Below are 22,487 nucleotides of genomic sequence, written 5' to 3' on the forward strand. Positions count from 1 at the left end.
GAAAAATCATCGATATAATGAAACCAGTATATAAAAAAAATTAAAAATTGTACTATTCAGACATACGCAACGACATTCTTCGAATTATACAGTGTATGAAAGTGGATGTGATAAATTGAAAAGTGACAACAACACTTATCAAGACTTGTTCTGTTGGTAGAATAATAAGTTTTTAAGTACATAGAAATTGGGAACGACGTATTCTCGTCCACTAACCTGTACAAGATCGGTTTGTACACTGCTGATTTTCCACGATTCTTCTGAATTTGTATGTAACTTATCCCTCAACAATAAAGGTGTATCGCTCACAGCATGTTCGAAGGACTCTGTTAAGTATCCACTTTTATTGATTCGATCAATTAGAACCCCATTCCATCCAGCATCTTTAGCAGCCATCATATCATTATGTAATTCATCTCCAATATGCCAACATTGACGTTTCAAATTAGATAAATCACCCTTATTTAATGAAGGGTTTGTTTTGACAATATCTTTCAAGACAAAATTGAAAACTTCAACATTTGGTTTCTTTATCCCAGTATCATATGAAAGATAAACGTAATCCTTAAAATATTTCAAAATACCCAAATTTTCTAATACTTTAAATATAATAGGATCAGTGTTGCTAATTATCCCCATAACTACATTTGGATGCATTTCTTTGATATACTTTAGTAACTCTAGTAGATCAGGATGGATAGCGTATGCTTGTGAACCTTCAAAACGAAGTAATATCTCATTGACCATTTCAATTGGAATATCAGTAGGTTTAAATATATTCTTAATTAGATAACCCCACCATTGTTCAGGTGCGAGTCCTGACGTCTTACCATAATTTGGGTACTTGGTGGCTAAATCTTTAAATATCTGAGGGAAGTTCTTGGATAATTCACTGGGGTTAGCATGGATCCCATAGGCACTTCCCACAAGACAATATTGTTCTAATATGGGGAGAGTTGTTGTGTACAATGTATTGTAGGCATCAAACGTTATAATTTTGGGTATTTCTGTCTTAAGAATCTGTGTGAAGTTATTGATCGATATTTTCTTTGGGAAAGTCATTTGTAGTTTGTTTCTTCTTATTGGCTTCGGTTTATTCTTCCCTACTTTTTGTTGTTGAAGAACCCTTTTTTAATAGAAGAATTAAAGGATTTCTCGAGAAACATTTAACAGTAAGATGTATTTTTAAAAGTACAAAAAGGTATTCCTTCAAACAGACTCAGCTTGCGAAGATGATGATGTTATTAGGTCTTGTTACAACAATGCTTTCTTTATAGTATAAAGTTTTTAAATAGATATATTATTATTATACAAAAGATATTCTTTTTCTTCCTGTGATACCAATACGTAGAGAAATCAAGTATTGAAAAATGCATCGTTTTTAACAAAACAGTAAGCATCTGAGATTTCAATAGCTTCATAAGTACCTTGCAAACTAGTTATTATTTTATATTCAAAATCCATAATATCGCTTACTTTATGAGTTTCTGCTACTTGTTGTTTATTTTTATCATTCTTACCATCAATTTCCTCTCTTCTAACGTAAGTTAATGAAAATGGAGGGGTACCTTCGAATGAAAATGTAACTTCTACTTGATCACCTTCATGAATATCTTCAATGACATAATCACCTTGGGAGACGGTGACCGATGGAATTGGGTGAATTTCTAATCGTAGCTTTTCATATTCATCTATCATTTGCTCATTGTTATTGAAATTGACGATACATTGTGAAGAGGAATCTTGGATGGAATTGATTGAAATGATACCTGCTTCAGATGCCAATCTAATGAATTGAGATGTATATTCCTGTGATTTCAATGGTATATCATTGAATTCGTATTTAATGGTAAATGGGGCAATACCATTTAATTGATATGTAACGTAATCACCAACACAATAATCAACTGAGGAATCTAAGAGATGAATCTTTGGAACATCGGTTATTGAAATGGAAATCTTTTTATTGTCTAAATTATTATTATTATTATTATTCATATAGCCACTGTTGAAATTGTTAGTATCAACAAATTCATTTGTACATCCATTAGAATCGATAATCTTAGCGATGGTAACTTCGTGATTACCAAGTCTTAAACCTTCATATAACTTTTCATATGGGAAGTATGAGTTCGTGATATTGGCTATAACAATTTCATCTGATCTACTTGTACTTTCATGATTAATGTTGAAAGTGATTGTGTACGGACCTTTACCATTCAATAATTTCAAATTAATTGGTTTCAATTCAGATGATTGATCTGTACTTATAGAACAAGCTTTAAAAGTTTTCCCCGGATCGTTAAATTCTACTTCAGGAATTGGGTTAACCATTTGTTTCACCGTGATTTCTAATTTTTTAAATGTATTTAATTTCTTCAAGTCAGCTTCACCATAATTGGAATCATAAAGCTCTTTAATCGTGGCAATATATTCACCTGGTTCAGTATTTGGTAATTTAATTGATGCATATCTTGTAGCGACTTGAATTTTGTTATTAGTGACTTGACCATTTGGAGACATTATATCATAACCCAATATAAATGGTGGAGATCCTGATAATTGTAACCCAACAGTTGTTTCCGTATTTTGGCATACGTCATTTTTCTTAAAAATAAACTCTGTTAACTTAGTAATTTCATTAGACACTTTCATACCTTTCTTTGATGGTGCCTTTATTTCAAAAGTTGGTTTGTCTAAAAATGTAACGTTAACAAATTCATTTGAACCATTTTCAATGGTTCCATCACAAGTAGAATCTTTCATTTCCAATAACTTATAAGAACCTTCTTTGGAAACTTTCAAAACAGGTTTATAATTTGAATGGAAAACAGTTTCATGAACTTTAGGTAAATTATGATTCAAATCACGATATTCATATTTAACTTTAAATGGAGGATCCCCATTCAATTTCAATGCAATATCTACGGTAGCGCCCTCTCTAATCATAATTTTCCCTTCTTCTAATTGATTAAATGACGCGAATGGGATATCTCTTCTAACTTTAATTCTTGCATCAGGTTCACTTAATCCAACTAAACAACCAGAAGTATCTTTGATAGAAACTAATGAAAGGATATAATCACCTCCTGTGTTAAATATTGGTGTGTCTAAATAATAACTTGTTGAATTGATATCATCCACTTCATATGTGGTTCTCTTATTGGACATTGTTTCCAAAATGTCGTATTTCAAATAAAATGGAGGTTCACCCTTTAAATCAATTGGTATCTTAGTATGACCACCTAGACATAATTTAATGACATCATTACGAGAAGAAGAGGTCAATTTTTTGGAATTAATTCTTGCACTTGGTTTCACTCTCATGGAAGTCTTGAAAGTGTAATCGTTAGCTGGTAATAATTGGATTGGATCTCTAAATAAATCATTTGTTAAATTATCGAAAATGATTTGGTAATCACCTTCTTGAGATGGAATGAAAGTGAATTTATTTCTTGAAGTCTTAGAATCTAGTCTCTTGGTATCATATAATTTTGTGATGATTTTATTTGTACGTGGATCTTTAATCATCTTGTAAATTTTAGCGTTATAATTATATGGTGGTATACCAGTGAATAAAAGATCGAAATTCAATCCAGTTTGACCGACACATTCATCCATTATTGATCTTGACGTGACTTTTAAAGTTGGTGGGATAGGTTCAGTGACCAAGACATCAGATTTACCGATGATTACACCGGGGCAAAAATTTGAATTTATTGATTCTAGAGTGTAAGCACCTGGGTATGGAGCATCGAATTTATATTTCATTAGATGAGAAGTTATATTATCCAAATTTTTCTTATTACCATTCGAATCAGTGTATGATAATACGACATTATAAGGGGATTCTAAGACACTGTTGTTATTGTTATTGTTATCCTTATTTGAAGTATCGTCATCTTCGAAATTAATAAAGATGGAAGTCTTTGTTGGTGAATAAGGATCATAATGTTCTTCTAATGATGCCTTTGGTATGGAATGAGCATTGAATTGATAGATAGAATCGAATTTTTCTAATAATTCATTTGAAAAAGTGGAAAAATCAATGATGTTACCGAGACTATCGATTAATTTATCAATTCTATAAGAATAATGTCCCTTTTCATTAATTATTGATGATAAGTTAATATGAACTGGTTGATTATGAGCCCATTGTAAGTCTGACAATTCATTATCATTGAATACAAATCTTTTCCTTTGTCTTTGAGAATGGGAATGTAATGTTAAATGGGATGAATCGACGTCAAACATCTTGTCATGAATGTTTTTATTAGGGTTCTCTTTGGATTGTGTATGTTGAGAAGTTGGATATTGTAATGGAGATTGGAAATATTCCGGTTGTAAATTATCATCTTCAAATTGATAGACTTTACCATCAATTATCTTGGAATAAATTAATTTTAAAGGCGGTACTCCTTGAATATCGATTGCAATGGAATCCACGTCACCTATACATTTATCCTTTGATAATGAATTAGTTGGTGATGATATAGAAGCAATTGGACAATGAGGGACAATTAAATGAGATTTTAAAATTTTCAAAGATAAACCTTTTGAATCTACGATTTTTTTAATTTGATAAAATCCAATCTCATTAATTGGAATATTGATGTATCGAATTGTGGAATCTTTAGAAGTGTCACCATGTAATTTTGAATCTTTCAATATCAAAAAAGTTGGATCATTAATAATTTTGAAAGAATTTTTATTTTTACCCTTTGTTAAATTTCTTAATTGGATTTCATTTGTGTATAAATCTCTATATTCTAATTGAATGAATTGAATTTCTTGTGTGGAATTGATTCTAATTGGTATATTTAAACTATTATTTGGTATATAACCATTTAAGTTGGAGTCTAATGGTAAACAGAAGGAATCATGCAAAGGGTTTAACATTGCAGTATTTTCAGGTAATATTTTGATTGTCAACGCACCTTTAAAATGAGAGGATGATGAAGATTTCATTAATTTTCTATGATTTATTGTTGATCCTGTGACACTTAATTCTTTGGAATACAATTTTTTCCAACTTGTAATCATCATTGAAATAAATATAAAATTATGTTCTTGAGACAAGACAATTGTGGTAATTGACATTATAGCAATTTGTATGATTACAATCCATTTAGTGAATGTTAATTTTGGTATATTAAAAGTTGGTAAAAGGTAAAAGAACATAGAGTCAATGATTAAATATTTTGAGATGAAATTGAAACGAGAATAAAAATTTGATGATGAATTGAATAAAATGCCAGGAACAGGTAACCCACTTTTTAAAAGTATTAAATCATAAATTTTATAACCTTGAATTAATAAGAATAACAGTAGGATAAGGGTTCTTTGTTTAGAGACTTCTAATATATCTGTGGATATCAGTGGTTGGATATTGGCGTTGTTATTGCCATTTCCCTTGCTGTTCTTGTTATTGTTATTTTGTCCATTAAGAGGTGAGGAGTGGTGATCTGTATAGTGTATATCTGGCGAAGATCGTGATGATGAACGTGGATGTCGCGAACGAATGGTAAAATCATGTTCATTATTATTAGTGGTTTGAGCGTTATAAGAAGAGAAAGCATCTTTCTCCTGTGTTTTAATGTCAATTGGAGATGCCGGTGATGAAGACGCATATGTCTTCATCCAATGATCTCCTCGAGGAGTATCATTGAAGATGTTATATCTATTTTCCATGAGGAATGAAGGTGATGGATATGGATCAATTGAAAGGAGACTATGTAAGATGTGAAATTTGTACGTCAATGCACCAATCAGTTGTGATATTCAATAATAAAAACAAAAAATCTTTTTCCCTCGAGTATAAGATTTGATCTAATCTGATATGTCTATCTTATAATTAGTTATATCTCTTGTCAAGCCGTAACCATTTACCTAAATATTCTTTTGTTTATTGTATTTTATGTATTTTATGTATTTTATGTATACTATTGCAATATTGTAATAATAATGACAAGAGCCCATCTCGCTATTTTGCCGTTTAAAGTGATTTTGGAAATTCCCAGTTTGTTTACTTTTCGAAAAATCATAAAACGTCACAAATCCTTCAAAAAATAAATGTTTAATGGATTTGTGACACATACCCGCGGTATCTACCCACGAATCGATCCATGGGTAACTTTTCCAAACTGGAAAACTGAAAAAACTGAAAAATGTCAATACATACATAAGATTACATTAAATTGGGATGGAGTGGGATGAGTGGAGAATAGACGCTCAAAGCTAAACTTACATAGAGACTATAGACATTATCTGTACATGATAGCTTCGGTAAGCGGTCTACCTATTCCATTTCTGATAAGGTGAGGGGGGTTGAATAGGGCTGCATGGCTGCAATAACGGGACAATGGAAATGAATCAGCAACAGACTAATACAATAATTTCGAAGAAAAAAACTACAAAAACTACAAAGAAAAGGAAGATCAATGCTATTAATGCGAAAACCTCAAATAATAATAACAACCTTAATGCAGATACAGACATAGATGCTGCTGCATATGATGTCGAAGAAGAAGAAGAAGAAGAAGAAGAAGAAGAAGAAGATGAAGACAATTTATATGGGATCTTAAATACAAGGAACATCAAACAAGTCCAGTTTGGATTAGACAAACGATTCCCCACATGGTATGGTAGTAATGTTTATTTCAATCCAGATACTTTGACCCTTGGTATTAATAATAATCACAATAATCACGCGTCCCAACATATCGCTATCAGTGGTACCTCACCGTCGAGGAAGACGGTACCATCACACTCTTTACCAACACGCGATACCAAAACAGTCACATTTGCTTCTATCTCAAAGCAGGCGCGAAATAAAAGGAAACAACAAAGGAAATTGGTAACAAATTCAGGCTATTGGTTAGACACTCTATACATATGTGAATATTGTTTCAAATACACATCAGATTCCGACTCACTAGCATTACACACTTTAAAATGTCGTTACAAGAACTCACCCCCAGGGAGAATAAAATATAAAAGTACCAAATATACCATCAGAAGAGTAAAAGGATATAAACATAAATTATTTTGTCAATGTCTTTGTCTCTTCACAAAATTATTTCTTGATAACAAATCCATGTATTTCAAAGTAGATCATTATGACTTTTACATTCTATATGAAACAGGGACGAGTACGCCCAACCCGATGGGATTCTTCTCGAAGGATTTGATATCTTACAATAGGAACAATCTAGCTTGTATCTTGGTTTTCCCACCGTATCAAAGAAGGAAATTGGGATCATTATTGATTGAATTTTCATACAAATTGTCCAAATTCGATAATATTACCTCGGGGCCTGAGTTACCATTGTCACCCTTTGGATTGATTGGATATTTGAAATATTGGTCACAAATTATTTGTTGGGAATTGATTGAAGGTCAATTGGCCAATTTTGATGGTGTCACGTTGGAGAATATTTCTACTGTCACGGGATTAAGAATTAATGATATTATTATGACTTTGAAACATTTAGGTTGTATCGGAGAGAATAATCAAATTATATTGAATGTGCTAAGGACATGGTTGAAAGCCCATGAGATTTCATTCATGATAGAAGATGAATATTTGTTATTAGATGATTGATAGCTGTATGTATGTATGTAATTGACAATATCTACGTAGTAAGAGTAAGTTGAAGTTTTACGACAGTAAAACAATTATCATTTTTGTTATTTTATTTTATGACATTATTCGGAAATGTCTGGGTGCCGCATACACTCAGATAGACCTAAGGGTTAAATTAAAAAGGAATGTGTTGCGGCCCTACTTTATAGTGATAGAGCCGCACCATGTCAATATCAGGGTTAAGAAGTTTATCATTTTGAAATTTCACCAAAAAAATAAGAAAAGAATAATGAAATTGCAACATTAATTATTAAATAACCTTTGATAGTTGTCGTTCGATGGGTTATCCAGATTTTTATGATCTCTGGATAGCCGCTTGAATCCATATTCTTCTTAATAGGATATAAACAAATAGAAAACACATGTCAAATATCGATATAAACAAAGGAATGACTATACAGTAGCATACGCAATCAACAAACTTTTTTTCATAAAATAACACCACATTTATACACACCTCCTCTTAGAATGCCGACAATAATAAAGATCAAAAGTTGGCTCTATAAGGCTTCCTTATTCATATCTATACTATTGTTAATTGGATTCTCATCAGTCTTACCCATTGATTCCATAGCTCAAGCTTCTCAATCAGAAAATAACGCATTAAACACATTCATAGTAGTAGGTGCCCTAGTAGCATTCGCTGTCGTCTGCATAATCAGCATAGTAGGTAGAATGTATCTTCATAAGAGTTGTCTCAAGGATATACCGAGAAGGTACGTACCTATCACCACAGCAGATCTGCCGCATGCCCCCAGTAGGGAGAACATAATTAAAAACATGGAAAGATCAAAAGAATTGACAGTCCTATTTAAGATACCGAAGGATCCTGTAATCCATCCAGGATTAGAACCACCCATTAGATGTGATGACCCCAATATAGAGAAGTTATTCCCGGAATATTTGAACTATAAAGTTTGTGTTAAAAGTGTCACAGAGACATTAAAATACAAGGGTATCTTTTTAAATACCTATGCTACTGACTTTAATTTGAATGATTCATTCTCAGATTTGATTTACCGTCAATTTATCGAAGGTAATACTCGGAATTATGATCAGGTTCAAAAGGCGTATACGTTTATTGACCTCTATGAATCTTTCCAATTCTCAAATAAAGAAATTGCAAGAGATGATTTCGTACAATTTGTTAATTTATCTCTATATTTCCATGATATACTGATGGGGAATGATACCTCGAAACAGCAAAAACAAACGAACAAAAATTTATGGAATGAAAGTTTCTATCATGAGGAGAAAACACCGGCTGCTCAAACTAATAATAATGATAATAATAATAATAATCAAAATTCACTACCGCATATAATTATTAATAATAATGATAAGGATTATAATGAGCCATTCGACTTAACACAAAACAACTCTAATTACGACCTGGATTATGACGATGGAACTGGCGCTGCAGCACCTGATGAAATGGAATATTTCCCAGAATCTCAAAGAAATCCTTCCTACGTAATTAGAAGAAATAGTACAAGTACCGTAGCACAAAGAATACCGTCTACTGTAATATTAGATGAAGATGGTGAACCTGACCCCTTGGAACCTATACCAATCCAAAATTCCCCTCAAGAAATGGTCTCGAAAGTGGAAAGCTACGGTACTGTCATACACCATTAATATGATTATTCAATAACTCAGACCAACAATTGTAACAATAATAACAACACTAATAACAACGCCAGCAACAACACTAATAACAAGAACTTTACCATGCATTATACTACATATATAAAACCGTCAACCTCATCGCATAACCACCTACTAGAGATATGTACTGTCCCGCAGGTACTTCTAGTAGTAAACTAATTTAGTCAAATCTATTTAATTTCTAATTTAATTTCATCGAATAAAAAATCCTTTGATATTTCAAGCATCTTTTCATAACAAAAATACCTGCGTAGTTTTTTTCTTTGTAACGTTTTAATATTGAATTACATGTAGTAAAAGTTAGCCAAGCCGTAAACTATGGCTATTACTTATTGTAACAAAAAAGAATTACATATACTATACAATATACAGTAGAAGATAGATAATAAACTACATAATACCACGCCAAAATTGAAACAATTTTAAATAGAATTAACTTCATTTATCCATTTGGAAATTTGTGCTCTTGTTGGTTCATGAGGAATTGCATTCTCAATTCCACTATTGAATTTATCAACTAGAACACGATATTCATCTGAATATTTTCTTAAAAGACTCTTAATAAAACTCGTAACGGTAGCATATTTCCAACTTAAATTAAATCTTCTTGATTCATTCACATCGGTAAAATCAATATCCATATCTGAAGACACATTAGGTACGACAATATCTTCATCTTCTTGAACTCCTAAATCTTTAATAGTACCATTAACAATAATACATAATTTCTCAAAGACAATCTCAAAATCAGCAACAGATTGGGGATTCGATATAAGTTCTTGAGATAAATTCCTGAAAATGGCTTCAATCGCAGTAGATTCGATAAGCCCATGATTTATACCATCATTCAGATTACTTTCATCAAAACAGAAATCATAAATACTCTTGGTACTAACTAATTTAGCGAATTTCAACGCATCAACAATTAAAAACCCGTTTTGTGAGTTTGTATTCCAATATCTTAACACAGCTTCAATCATTGTATATTCTTTCAAATCTTGATCCATTTCTAATTTACTGAAAATTTCAAGTAATTCATCTCTCAAATCATTGATATATTTATTAGCATGAGATAATGATCTACTACCAGAATGAACTACTGCCTGCATGATTACTATGATAACAAAACGAGTGAAATCTGTAATTTCATTACCATATTCTTCTTTGATAGTATTGATTATTTCTTCTAAATCTTTCAGTTCTCTTTGATTGTTTGGTTTATGAATATAATCTAAAATTTGACGAACTTGCGCTTCCATTGGGACGCTATCCAATTTGAAAAATAAGTCATCAACTTTAACATCTTCCATTGTGACTAAATGATTAGTAAATAATGATTGATAGTAGTCCATCATTTTATCGTTAGAAATAAATGATGTATTTAAGTATTGCTTAAACTCCTCAGGTAAACTATCTTCCACTTCAACCAAATTTGACGTCAATCTAATTTCCTTATGAATTAAATTCTTAATGAAATTGACCTTCGGATTATATGCAATTCCATTGAATTTAATAGAATCATTTTCCCATTCTTTCCATTTCCATGAAAAATTAAAATTACTCATTTGAATGGAAAACCAATCCAAATATCTTAATTTCAATTCAAAGTCTAAATCATCCAAATTATTATAAAAGAATCTAAAGGCTCTACCGAAAACTGGTGCAATGGCCTTTGGTGAATCTTGACAAATATCCACCAATAAAGTATAGAAATAAGCAAATGGTTGAGAGACATTAGGTAATTTGAAAATCAAACTTAAAATGGTTTCAATTGCTAAATCTTCTATCTTATAAGTAGAGTTAGATGGATTTTCTTCATGAGATTGAATTAAATCTGCGATGGATGAACCTGCTTCAGCGAAAATACCAGGTTTATAAAACAAATCTAATGTGACAACTTGTTTGGCCACTTCCTTCCTGTTAAATTCTAAACTTTCCACTATATCAATGATAATGTCATTGAATAATTGACCAGCGTATGTTGTAATTGGAACGACAGTTTCAAAATTACCCGTAGAATTAGGTAAATAAACATGGAAAATGTATCTTGGTGTCTTCCACATACTGTCGACGGATCCGAACCCTCTATCTAAATTAACAAACGATTCTAATTGTTCAACAGTGGGCAATTCTAATGCATCATTGAAGCCTGATTCATCAACACCTTTTGTTGGATACATTTCTGACCAATCGTTATATAATTCATACAATTTTTCCATGTTGTTAGCTAATACCTCTTTAACGTTTGGTAACGCAATTTGAATTAATTCGGTAACTGGATACGGACTACTTGTATTATATTCTCGTAGAAGATCAACATTAATTTGTTTAATTTTGTAATTAGTTTCCACATAGGTAATTAATTCTTCCACTTTTTGTTGCAGTGATTCATCTGTCTTATTGAAAACGAAAAGAGCGGGGATATTTAGTAAAGTGTTGACATAAATGGCTTCAGATAATGGGACCCTCTTAGTTTCTTCTTTATTGTTTAATTCCACAGCCAATTCAAATAATCTCTTATAAATTGCAATTATATCGTCCTTAATCATAATTGGAGATAACATAGATAAGTATCTTAAAATCAACTTGACTTTATTCCATGGACCAGTCTCGTTAGAAGTAACTTGGAAATCATCGTTAATACTTTCTTTACAATTATGTTGTAACTGCTCGAAAAAGAAATTGATAATACTTTTCCCAGCAACATTGTTTTCTGCATTGACTACCATAGTCAACAATGCAATGGCAGCTTGCTTTTGAGGCTGTTCCACAACAACAGAATATAAAGTTTTCAACAATGCTTCATTGAAATAATCTTCATGACCATACTCATTTATGATAGCTTCACTTAAGAATTTAATATCATCTTCAAAAGCTTTTAATGATTCACCAATGGTACAAATATCAGGCATCATTTCCTTACATAATTGAACAACAGGTGGGATTCTTTGTCTCTTTGGTGCTCGAGGTCTGAAATCACGATACCCATCATCTTCATCGAAATCTCCCTTTCTTTTCCTATTAAACATTGTTGATGGAGAGTTTCGTTTATTGTAGTAGTAAAAACTTCTCTTTTTGAAAACTTATCGATCAGATAGGATTAGCGAACTTGTTTTTCAATGATTGAATAGAATCCTTCTTCATAGTCTTCTTTAAAGTTAGTCCTTATTCTACTTTCCAAAGGCGATTCAAATCTGAAATCTGGAAATATTCTTCTTCTTCGAGATTTTCTTTCAGCTGTCAAACCGGGTAACCCCGAAACAGATAAAAACATACTACAAGACAGTTTCTTCTACATTCGTTAATGTCAAATACTATATTAATACAAGACGTGTATTCCTTTTTATGTTGTATATTCTAATCCTTTATAAATGATGCGCCTGTATATTTTCTAATTGTTCTTTTAATGTTTTAACCTCCTCGTCTTTCATCTCGATTGATTGTTTCAAATCAGTTATCGTTTGAATTAGTTCAATTGAACTTGGTTGCACTCCATTCTCTTGTAATAACACTTGTTCTTCTGCAATAAACCTTTTCAATCTTTCATCATTTAATTGCTGAATTAATTCTACAATCTTACTTGATTTCTTTCGAAGTTCTATTTCAAAATCATCTAACGATATTTCTCTGTCCATATTCCCATTAACATTATCATTTTGACCATTCATATCGTTTCCATTATTGCCATTACGAAGTCTAGATTCTAATATCGTTTCTCTTTTAATAGATTCAGCCAACTCAGTAGATACTAGTGTCAACTCCTTTATCAATTCACGATTCTCGTTAATTATGTTTAATTGCTCCCCAGAAATCAATAAAGTCTTCCTTCTTTCTGACTTGTTCGGTGCGGTATAGCTTGGTTCATATTCCTTTGGTGCAGTATTATCAAAGACAAAGTCATCAACTTCATCAATTGGACCGTCACTGATCTCTCTGGCTTCATCTGCATCACTGATCGGTGCTGTCACTATCGGAGCTGTCACTGATGAAGTACGAATATCCTTCTTATCTCTCTTAAATGGGTTATTGTGGAACGTATGATCTTCTTGACTATCATTGTTTTTCACTTCCGCAGCTTCTGAATACATCGATGATGCTTGACGGCTACTTTCTGCATTGTGATGTTCAGCTTCATTCAATACTTTATTATTGGGTTCCTCCTTTTCTTGCACAAGCTGTGCTGATAAAATTAGATCATTTTTATTTTGGAAAGTATCATCGACTGCACTATTGAAACTACTTATACTAACAATGTTCGAATTTCTTTTGCTTAACTTGGTGGTATCTCTTGTTGTCACATCAGCTTTCGACAATCTTTTAAAAACTTTCATTAATGATGCTCTCTTATTGCCTGTCGGTTCAAAATCTCTCTTTACCTCTGCGTTTGTGTCAACAATTTCAGATTGTTTCAATGTTTCAATGTCGTCAGTGGATGTAATATCATCGGTGGCTGGCCGATTGGCACCATCAATTGATTGTATTGAGTTTCTTTGAAAGGGGAATTCTTGAGCTGTCACGTATTCATTGACATCAGTAGTATTTTCCAATTTATACATACCAGTTTGTCTATTCAAAATATTATTCTTCACAGGAGAATCACTAAATGTAGATTGATATGTAGCGTTAGATATTCTGTTCGAATTGAAATTGACAGAATCATCGTTCAAAGAGAGATCTTGTAATCCGTTCTGTAATAGACTCACTGGTCTTAAATTTAATCCTGTTCTTGTTCTTTCTCCTAGTTTTTTTATTTTAAGTTCTTCTTCTTCCTTCATAATGCGATCTTGTTGTTGTTGTTGTTGTTGTTGTTGTTGTTGTTGTTGTTGTTGTTGTTGTTGTTGTTGTTGTTGTTGTTGTTGTTGTTGTTGTTGTTGTTGTTGTTGTACTCTTTCTTCTTGTTGTGGCTGAGATAACTTCAGAATATTTAATTTATTTTTATTTTCTGTTCCCCGTATTAGATCATTACTATAGGGATTAGTATTACTGGAAGTTGGATTAGAAGAAAATTCAGCGTTAGATTCTGTATTTTGTGGACTATCGATAGATGGGTTTGAGGAGGACAAATTTGATTCAGCTTTTTGATAAAATTCCCTCTCATTTCTTGCTTGTGTTGGTAAGGAGATAGAACCAGTTTGTAATTGATTGTTACTTTGAGATTGTGACAAAGTCGACGACGTATTGTTACTTGCGTTTTGGTCCATCATTGAAGTATCGGTAGTATTATTAGCTAATCCATATGATTGGTTTTGCAGCTGCGGTTGAGTCGGTTGGTGTGGTTGCGGTGGGATTCCGTTATAATTTTGAAATTGCTGCATTTGAGGATTTACCATAGGAGCTATTGCTGTAGATTGCATGGTTGGGCCAGGTGGAATTGACGGTGGCAATCTTGAATTATTAGTTGGTGAAAGCCTGTTCGAAGGAAGATTAGTTAGTGACATGGTTCTTGGACCTTGCTGTGATTGTTGTTGCTGTTGTTGTAGATAGGGAGGTATTTGAGATTGCTTGGGTCCTGGTGAGTTATTCGGCTGATATTGCATCGGATTGTTTTGGAGAGGTAATCTATTGTTAACAGGTCTTTGTTGGAAGTTTTGCATTGGACGGTTACCGGTCATTAATGAATTTGCTCGTATATTATTGCTAGCATTATTCTGCAACCCATTTTGGATAGGTGGGAAACGCTGTTGTTGAGGATTCAGTTGATTTGGTACTTGTCCTTGCATTTGCTGTTGCTGTTGCTGTTGCTGCTGGAATTGTTGAAAATATGGAGTATTATTAGCGTAAGAAGTCTGCAGGGACATAGCTCTTGGATTTGGAGCAGGCTGGGCGGTATTACCACCATTATTTACATTTGTATTTTGCTTTGTAAAATTTGTCATTGCCAATTTTTTCTGGTTCGTTAAATATTTCCTATATTCGGTATTGTTCATGTTTTTCCCGTTTTGATTAGTCACTAAAGTTGGTATGATTGGAGTAGTATCACTTGTGACATTCAATTTATCACCCTTTTTATAACCGAATGTTTGGATATCGTTGAAAGTGTATGTTTTTGAGTTAACATTTTCATCCATAACAATTTCGTCTTCGCCACCTTCATCTTTATCACCGTCGTCTGCAGAACCACGATTAAAATTACGATTGTTACCGTAATGACGCCTTGTTTTTGATTCAGCTGAGTTTGATGGTGATGCTTGTGAAGAGGTATTTTTCTTATTTTTACCAAAGGAGATATGACTTTTTTGTTTAAAAAAATTAGATATAGACTTTTGATTTAAAGAATACGATCTTCTTCCATTATCACCATCGTCATCATCATCTCTCTTCGTTACCACATTACCATAAGGATCTGTATCCACGTACTGCAGCTGCTGCCGTTGTGGTTGTGGTGATTGTCTTTGTTGAATATTAGTATGGCTATTATTATATTGAGGGATCATCCTCTGGTTTGGATATTGTTGAAATTGGGTTGGTTGATGATGATTTTGTTGGTAATTGAACTGGGGTTGTTCTTGCTGTGATTGGGGCTGTTGCTGCTGCTGTTGCCCTCTAGGATACATCTGTGCATTTTGAGCATATACCTGTTGAGGATATAATTGATTTGGATGGGGCATTCTTTGTTGCTGTAATTGTGGTTGTGGTTGTGAAGGAAAGTATTGCTGTTGTTGTTGTTGGTATACGCGGCCAGGTCCATTCTTTATAGATATCGGAGTTTCTTGGGTGATGTCTATTTCACCAATATCATCGTGCAGTAATTGTTCTCTCATCTGCACTTGTGCAGACAGTATATGAGGATGATGAGGCTGATTAATTGTTTGCATTTGAGGGTCCATCTTTTTTTCTATTTATAAAGATTGGTTTTTAGGTGAACCGATGAGCCGCAGATATACTGAAATTGGTATTGAAATTGGTATTTCCAGCTCAAATGATTATTAGTTGGATAGAAGCGGTGGGGCTAATGATAATAAAATTATGATTTTGGCAACAGTTAACTGACACTGAATGCTTCGTCTACAAACTACCTCAATTATAAGTCGGATCTGTTCAGAAAGCTCATTTCTATTATTATTATTATTATTATTATTTTTCAATATTTTGAAATTCTCGGAAATATTTATCATGTTTTACGAACCCTTTATAAAAACTTGCCCTAATCAAAAACTTAGGTCTATTTTACTATCCCTTGAAGAGGTTAGAAGCAATGACAACCCTGAATGAAAATCATGGTTACGATGGGTAACAGAAAAAGGCGTTTCCAAGTGAAAAATGTATTCACTATATTGGAAGAGAAGGATATTAAGAAAGTATGTCTTTGATAGCAAGAACGTTTCTTAATACTGGGCTTAGTTTATATTATATTTTATAAAATACGTAATTCAACCAGATTAAAACCTACGTGTCTGTAAAGTTTGTTATGTCAGTAGAAAATAATAGCGAACAACACTTCTGCCAAGAAGTCAAAAGTAGGACATCCCTAACGCTAGATTACATTTGTTCCTTCTAAAGACTCTAGTATAATCGACTGTTTTCTTCGAAGGTATAAAACCATTCTTTATCACTTACACTTGTTGAAGTAGCTTCGGTATCGTCGATAAAACTAGCATTATGTAATAAACGTGTGTTAACAGTCAACTCATTTCATTATGATATATCTCTTCCCGATATATCTGCAAACAAATCGTTTGCATGTTTCAATTTGAACGTATGTCACCTTTAATAGTTCCGTTATTGGTCATAGATACTGCTTCAGGTAGTGGTAAAATACTTAATATCATAATTATCAAAATATAAACAACGGAAAATAGTATTTAGTACACATTATTTACTATTATTATTACCACCCATCATAGCGGCATAATCATCTAGCCATGTCCCACTTTTGTGTTCCTGGTTGTACGTGTCACCACATTTGTAACACTTACCATGCAACAATAGACTAGTCGTGTTTTCGGTCAGGATACCATAAACCAAACCATTGACATAAGGCTTTTTGAAAAAGACAGTTTCAATTCCCTATTGGAATTATTTGAATTAGGTTTAATATGTCTATTAAACTTATTATTGTTTACCAACATCACTTTATTTGAGCCAAAAGTGGTGTTTCCAGCTTGGTCGACAAAAGAGAAGTTAGTAGGTTCTCTAAAAAGCTTCTTATAACACCTTTTGGACCAAGAAATCCGCTTCAGTGTCGTCTTTAATCAAAGTTACCAGTTTCACCTTCAACAAACTCCAACTATGTGGAACTTTCCCAACATCATCTAACCATAATTTCGCGTCTGCTAGATATTGGGTAACCGAAAACATATCAGGGTTCTCCTCTTTTAGGGCATCCTTTGCATCATGCCTTCTAATGACGAAATCCTGAAATGATTCCTCTTCCATTAGCTTGTCCTTCAGCTTCGACATTTCATCATCGAATGTCACAATATCTTTGTCGCTCTGCTTTTCAGTAGAGATATCGTCAAAGATTTCAACTAGCGAGGCTTTGTTGTACTTCACCGGGGGAGCTTCCATGGTACTCTTAACCAAATACCATAAATTATCATGTGAGGCAACCCTATAATGGTCAATCAAAGGTTTATCCAGGTCCAATAGGTCTGGCATGTCCTCGGTTAGAAATACAATAAAGCCTAGCTACTTGAAATCTTTGAAGGAATTTGCACAGGAAGACAGAGCGGCAAAAATATCATGACATTTGATGAAGCAATGTCCAAACTGAAAGCTGAAATAATAGAAGATGAATTATTTCGGGATTCCACCAGTGAAAGGTCCAATTAATCGTCTGTCCAGATTGAAAATAAACCTGAAAGGGCAATATTAACTATAAATAATTTTAAAAGAAGGAGGATATATGTTAGTTATTGTATATCTATGTACAGATATATTATTGTGCGTATATTATATTATATGTTGCTAAATACAGGTAGAGTATCTAATCTATAGAAACTAAAATAATAAATCGGTTATCGTTAAGCTTTTCTTGATCTTGTGGTGTTGTTCGTAGACTTTGGTCTAGCTGAAGTAGTAGCAGACTTTGCTGTCTTACTCTCAACCACAGATTCCTTCTTCTTAGTTGAATCTTTGCCCTTCTCAGATAATTCTTTAGGAATACCTAATTCTTCATTACTTTTTAATTTAACATTCTCCAATTCTCTAATGAACCAAATAACAATAATCCAAAGGGTGAATGCGATAGCTAACAAAATACAGAAGTGGATATTTCCCTTGGTGGCATAGATCAACCATATTAATGTACAAAATAATGCAATGAATGATACATGTGTTGCAATTATTAACTGTGGTGTAGTACCTGGTTCAAAAATACTTTGCCATAAAGCCTCAAAAAATGCTATCATTTGTGTTACTTGTGGATTCCTTTTTGTTTTTAATTTTTACCAATAGCTTAAAACTGTATTCCAGTTGACTCTTCAATATTGTTCTTTATCTCCTTTCCTGAGGAGTTTCTACACAGATGATTATCGATGAGTTGTTGCAAAAAAGTGTCAAAGCTTCATTTTTTTTATTACCGCCATTTTTACTATTGTTTATGTATTTCCTCGATGCGCGTGCTAGAATCGAACGGAAACCAAAACCTGTGACAAAAATATAACTATATTACAAACAAAATTGAAACTGAAAAAACTAGAATAAAATTTTATACTATTTATAATATTATATAGAATAGGAAATGTTAAATATGGTGGCTATTTATATTAAACGATGCAGTTGTATTTTTTTATTAGTAATTTAACAGGATATGAATTACCAGAATTTAAATTAATCTTTTTTTTAGTTTGGTGGAATATATGGTTGTACAGTGTGATCATACATATGTGAAGACCCTTGGAGTGGCATTGAAATTCAGTACGTCACAGAATCAGCATGAATAATTTTAGAAAACATGACTTTAAATACCAGAGCCTAAGACAAAAGAACCAGCAAGCACAGCACCTAAAGCGACACCATATTTCCATGAGATTGGGTTAGCAACCATACCTGGAGCAGCATTCTTAGAGGTAGTAGAGGATGAGTTGCTTCTGGTGGAAGTAGAAGCAGTAGAACTGACACTTGTGACGGAAGAGGCAGCAACAACACCAGTAGATACTAAGGCACTGTTAGTATGGACAGATCTAGAAGAGGAAGAAGAGGTAGAAGAAGCCATTTTAATTAGTGATTGTTTTTTGTGTGTCAAAGATTGGTTTCGGATTGATTATCTAGAATTTTTATGAAAGAAAACAGATATGGAAAATGACGAAACACTGCATTTAGAAGTTATATTTTCCATTCTTATATAGTTGAATCTTGGAAGTTCTCGTTGACTCGGCTGGCATTTCTAAAAAAAGATCGTGAAAAAAATATAAGTAACGCGAAAGCTCGAAACTACATGCTTACCTCAGTGAATACAAAGAAAAGATCAATGCCAAGCCATCTGAATTCTGTATTCAAATAGCCTAATTACCCTTTTGAGTAAGTAATCTCGGACGTCGAAAGAAGTTTCAAAGATGTATTTCCTAAAATAGTTTTGTTGCGGTTTTTCCTTTTGTTTTAGGATTTCTGATAAGAAATGGCGTGGTTTTTTTTTGGCGTTTCACAGTAAATATCCCGCAGAATGACTTCACGCGTCGTGTTTTTTCTCTCGAAAATATTCTGTTCCATTCATTAATTAATTTATGACGTATCAGGGAGACTATCAATAAAAATAGTATAATGGGGGTTAGGTGAGGTTGTCCGTATTCAGAACATTCAAAAGTGGAGTAATCACCTTTTCTTTCCTAATAATGCAGCTCTCTAATTAAGGGATGCTATTAAAAGAAGGGGATATAGCCTACCTACATCATCATATACCATAAAGGAAACTGCATCATGTAGCATAAAGAAAAACGCAATGATCTTATCCGAAGGTTCCAATTGCTGGCTATATAAAAAAATACCGGACTTGGCGGGATTTTATATAACCGTAATCTTACTAATTAGTCAAGTATAGCCTCTAAGGTAATATTTGATATATATGATTCTTAAAAGGAATCATTTGATAATGCATATACCGTTAGAAGATTAAAATACCCCTTGGTAGGCCATTCAAGTGATAAGATAATTATATAGGTATATTCAAGTCTGATTCGAGAAATTGTCACTTCAAAATTACATAATCATGTAAAATAGTTATGCAAAGAGCACGAGGTACATATATAATCTAGATTATGTTGATAATCATAATTGCGAGTACAATTAAACACTGCGCTCTATATCCTAATTTCCTAAATGAAAACTTGTTAGTAAAATGTACTAAAAAATCATCATACAAAGTACACAAGCTTGCATATGATATTGCCTTGAAACTATACTAAACTTGGTTGGTCCATTATAAAACCAACTCTAAAAAATGCCAACCAGTATAGTTTATCACGATATCAGATATTGACTTGTAAGGTCATGTATTTACCTAAAACAACTTTTTATGATTTTATTCTGATCCATACCTATATATTTCAGTGACTTCGGAACTCTGGTACTTTCATCGAGTTAAAGGTTTCTGTAAGCTGAGTCATTGGAATTGCGTCCCAAGTCCTGGACATCTGGTCTAAATGCTCCTCTTATCTTGCAGTGCTCACCTGTTGCAGAAAGTGTTTTCGTTTATATGATTTGAACAACCAGACAAACAAAAATTAAATCTGCTAAAATGATTATGTTCAGGAGTACTAAACCCGATACGTACGTGAATGCATGGCTACCTAAGAATTGTTGAGAATGAACGTCAGACATCATCAAGGTAGTAAGATGTCAGTTCATTAGTTACTTGAAGGTTACAACTCAGTCTCTATTACTAATTGCTCTTGAACATCTTCCTCTTTCTTCTTCTTCTTTTGTTTTTTAGCGGTTTTTCTTTCTTTTTCTTCAAGTATCAATCTTTCTTTATTAATAGACAAATAATTTTGAAAAAATTTTGGATCTTTAGATTTTTTAGCTTGATATAATAATTCTTCTACCCCATCAATAATTTCCACTCTTGTTTTCATCAATCTATTCAAAGCTTTATTATCTCTTGAGAAACATTCCAATTTCTTGACAACTTTCATGGATTTGAAACTAACCTCTCCTGGTTTCATATATTTATTTTTCCTCAAATTATGCCATGGCGTATAAACAATAAGGCATTGATTTAATTTATTACCTTGAATTGATTCCGATTTACAAAGTTGTAAACAATCATTAACGACCTCGTTGGGGACATCATTCAAATCCTTCTCTGTTTCATTTAATTGTAAATAAATATGACCACTAGAATATTTATCAGCATGGAACCACATATAGTTTAGCTCTCTATACCCATATTTGATGAGAACATCGTTTTCGAATTTATCCTTCCCAGCCACTAGTGTATGAGGTGCAGAATACTCTGTTGGTTGTGAAGTATAAAAATATACCATTTATCTTCTCTTGGAATAAGACAATTGGTGTCTTGTCTAATGAGAAACGTCTGTGGTATCTTAGTTTTCAGCGTTGTTCTCTAGTCTATTTGACGATTTCAACCCACCTCTATGTTTCTCGATGAGCTTTTTGTTCTTTTGACACATTTTACAGATATCCCGATCCGCTGACTTCAAATTCATAGTCGGTCTGTCAGAAGGAAAAAACGACAGAAGTTCATCCTAGAACTTCAACCTGTGGTTTGTACATAATACAACACAGCAGCTTCCTGTTTTTATTCTTGAGTGTATTAAAGTCACTGCCGGATTAGGTATACTCGTAACACCATTCTGGATTACAAACAAAATCATTCTTTATTAAATTTCTAACTATATTGTTATTGGAACAAGATGGTAAATCTTTAATAACGAGGTTACCATCATTGGTGTTACCTAAATAAGTTTATTTCAACCGTTTGAGTAACCCAGAGAGAAATTCCCTTTCAGTTTGTGCAATATAGTTCAGAAATACATATCACATAAATTAGCACTGTTGGAAGATAATCCCGTATGTTTGTCAGAACCTATATAGTTTGTATTTTTTTTTAGTGGTACCAATAGCCACGATTAGTAAAGGATAATGAACAGAAATAACGAGTACTCTCTTTTTTTTTGCAAGCAACGTCTTGAAAACTATTATCTTACATTTGCTATCTAAACTACTTAAAGGTAAACCACAGAACGGGAATCATTGGAACTAAAATTAGCTATAA

The 22,487-nt window shown here is 32.9% G+C and overlaps 10 protein-coding genes across 10 annotated transcripts; 2 read left to right on the forward strand and 8 right to left on the reverse strand.

Annotated features, from left to right (window-relative positions):
* Positions 1–138: 138 nt before the first annotated feature.
* Positions 139–1,062, reverse strand: DPI35 (Dpi35p; the record flags this gene model as incomplete). The annotated part of the gene is made up of 1 exon (XM_003671645.1): positions 139–1,062. The coding sequence occupies one exon, from the start codon at positions 1,060–1,062 to the stop codon at positions 139–141; it is 924 nt and encodes a 307-aa protein (XP_003671693.1).
* Positions 1,063–1,356: 294 nt separating this feature from the next.
* POM152 (Pom152p) lies at positions 1,357–5,691 on the reverse strand (the record flags this gene model as incomplete). Its single annotated transcript, XM_003671646.1, has 1 exon — positions 1,357–5,691. One exon carries the CDS (start codon positions 5,689–5,691, stop codon positions 1,357–1,359), a length of 4,335 nt encoding a protein of 1,444 aa, XP_003671694.1.
* A 670-nt stretch (positions 5,692–6,361) lies between these two features.
* On the forward strand, positions 6,362–7,603 carry SAS2 (histone acetyltransferase; the record flags this gene model as incomplete). The annotated part of the gene is made up of 1 exon (XM_003671647.1): positions 6,362–7,603. The coding sequence occupies one exon, from the start codon at positions 6,362–6,364 to the stop codon at positions 7,601–7,603; it is 1,242 nt and encodes a 413-aa protein (XP_003671695.1).
* A 510-nt stretch (positions 7,604–8,113) lies between these two features.
* On the forward strand, positions 8,114–9,283 carry DLT1 (Dlt1p; the record flags this gene model as incomplete). Its single annotated transcript, XM_003671648.1, has 1 exon — positions 8,114–9,283. The coding sequence occupies one exon, from the start codon at positions 8,114–8,116 to the stop codon at positions 9,281–9,283; it is 1,170 nt and encodes a 389-aa protein (XP_003671696.1).
* Positions 9,284–9,735: 452 nt separating this feature from the next.
* On the reverse strand, positions 9,736–12,342 carry STO1 (Sto1p; the record flags this gene model as incomplete). The annotated part of the gene is made up of 1 exon (XM_003671649.1): positions 9,736–12,342. The coding sequence occupies one exon, from the start codon at positions 12,340–12,342 to the stop codon at positions 9,736–9,738; it is 2,607 nt and encodes an 868-aa protein (XP_003671697.1).
* Positions 12,343–12,678: 336 nt separating this feature from the next.
* Positions 12,679–16,140, reverse strand: EPO1 (Epo1p; the record flags this gene model as incomplete). The annotated part of the gene is made up of 1 exon (XM_003671650.1): positions 12,679–16,140. One exon carries the CDS (start codon positions 16,138–16,140, stop codon positions 12,679–12,681), a length of 3,462 nt encoding a protein of 1,153 aa, XP_003671698.1.
* Positions 16,141–17,458: 1,318 nt separating this feature from the next.
* NDAI0H02820 (uncharacterized protein) lies at positions 17,459–17,911 on the reverse strand (the record flags this gene model as incomplete). The annotated part of the gene is made up of 1 exon (XM_003671651.1): positions 17,459–17,911. The coding sequence occupies one exon, from the start codon at positions 17,909–17,911 to the stop codon at positions 17,459–17,461; it is 453 nt and encodes a 150-aa protein (XP_003671699.1).
* Positions 17,912–18,276: 365 nt separating this feature from the next.
* PKR1 (Pkr1p) lies at positions 18,277–18,663 on the reverse strand (the record flags this gene model as incomplete). Its single annotated transcript, XM_003671652.1, has 1 exon — positions 18,277–18,663. One exon carries the CDS (start codon positions 18,661–18,663, stop codon positions 18,277–18,279), a length of 387 nt encoding a protein of 128 aa, XP_003671700.1.
* A 551-nt stretch (positions 18,664–19,214) lies between these two features.
* Positions 19,215–19,469, reverse strand: NCW1 (Ncw1p; the record flags this gene model as incomplete). The annotated part of the gene is made up of 1 exon (XM_003671653.1): positions 19,215–19,469. One exon carries the CDS (start codon positions 19,467–19,469, stop codon positions 19,215–19,217), a length of 255 nt encoding a protein of 84 aa, XP_003671701.1.
* Positions 19,470–21,111: 1,642 nt separating this feature from the next.
* Positions 21,112–21,735, reverse strand: JLP2 (Jlp2p; the record flags this gene model as incomplete). The annotated part of the gene is made up of 1 exon (XM_003671654.1): positions 21,112–21,735. One exon carries the CDS (start codon positions 21,733–21,735, stop codon positions 21,112–21,114), a length of 624 nt encoding a protein of 207 aa, XP_003671702.1.
* Positions 21,736–22,487: the final 752 nt, after the last annotated feature.

Source organism: Naumovozyma dairenensis, chromosome 8, assembly GCF_000227115.2.
Source record: "Naumovozyma dairenensis CBS 421 chromosome 8, complete genome".
Taxonomy (NCBI): domain Eukaryota; kingdom Fungi; phylum Ascomycota; class Saccharomycetes; order Saccharomycetales; family Saccharomycetaceae; genus Naumovozyma; species Naumovozyma dairenensis.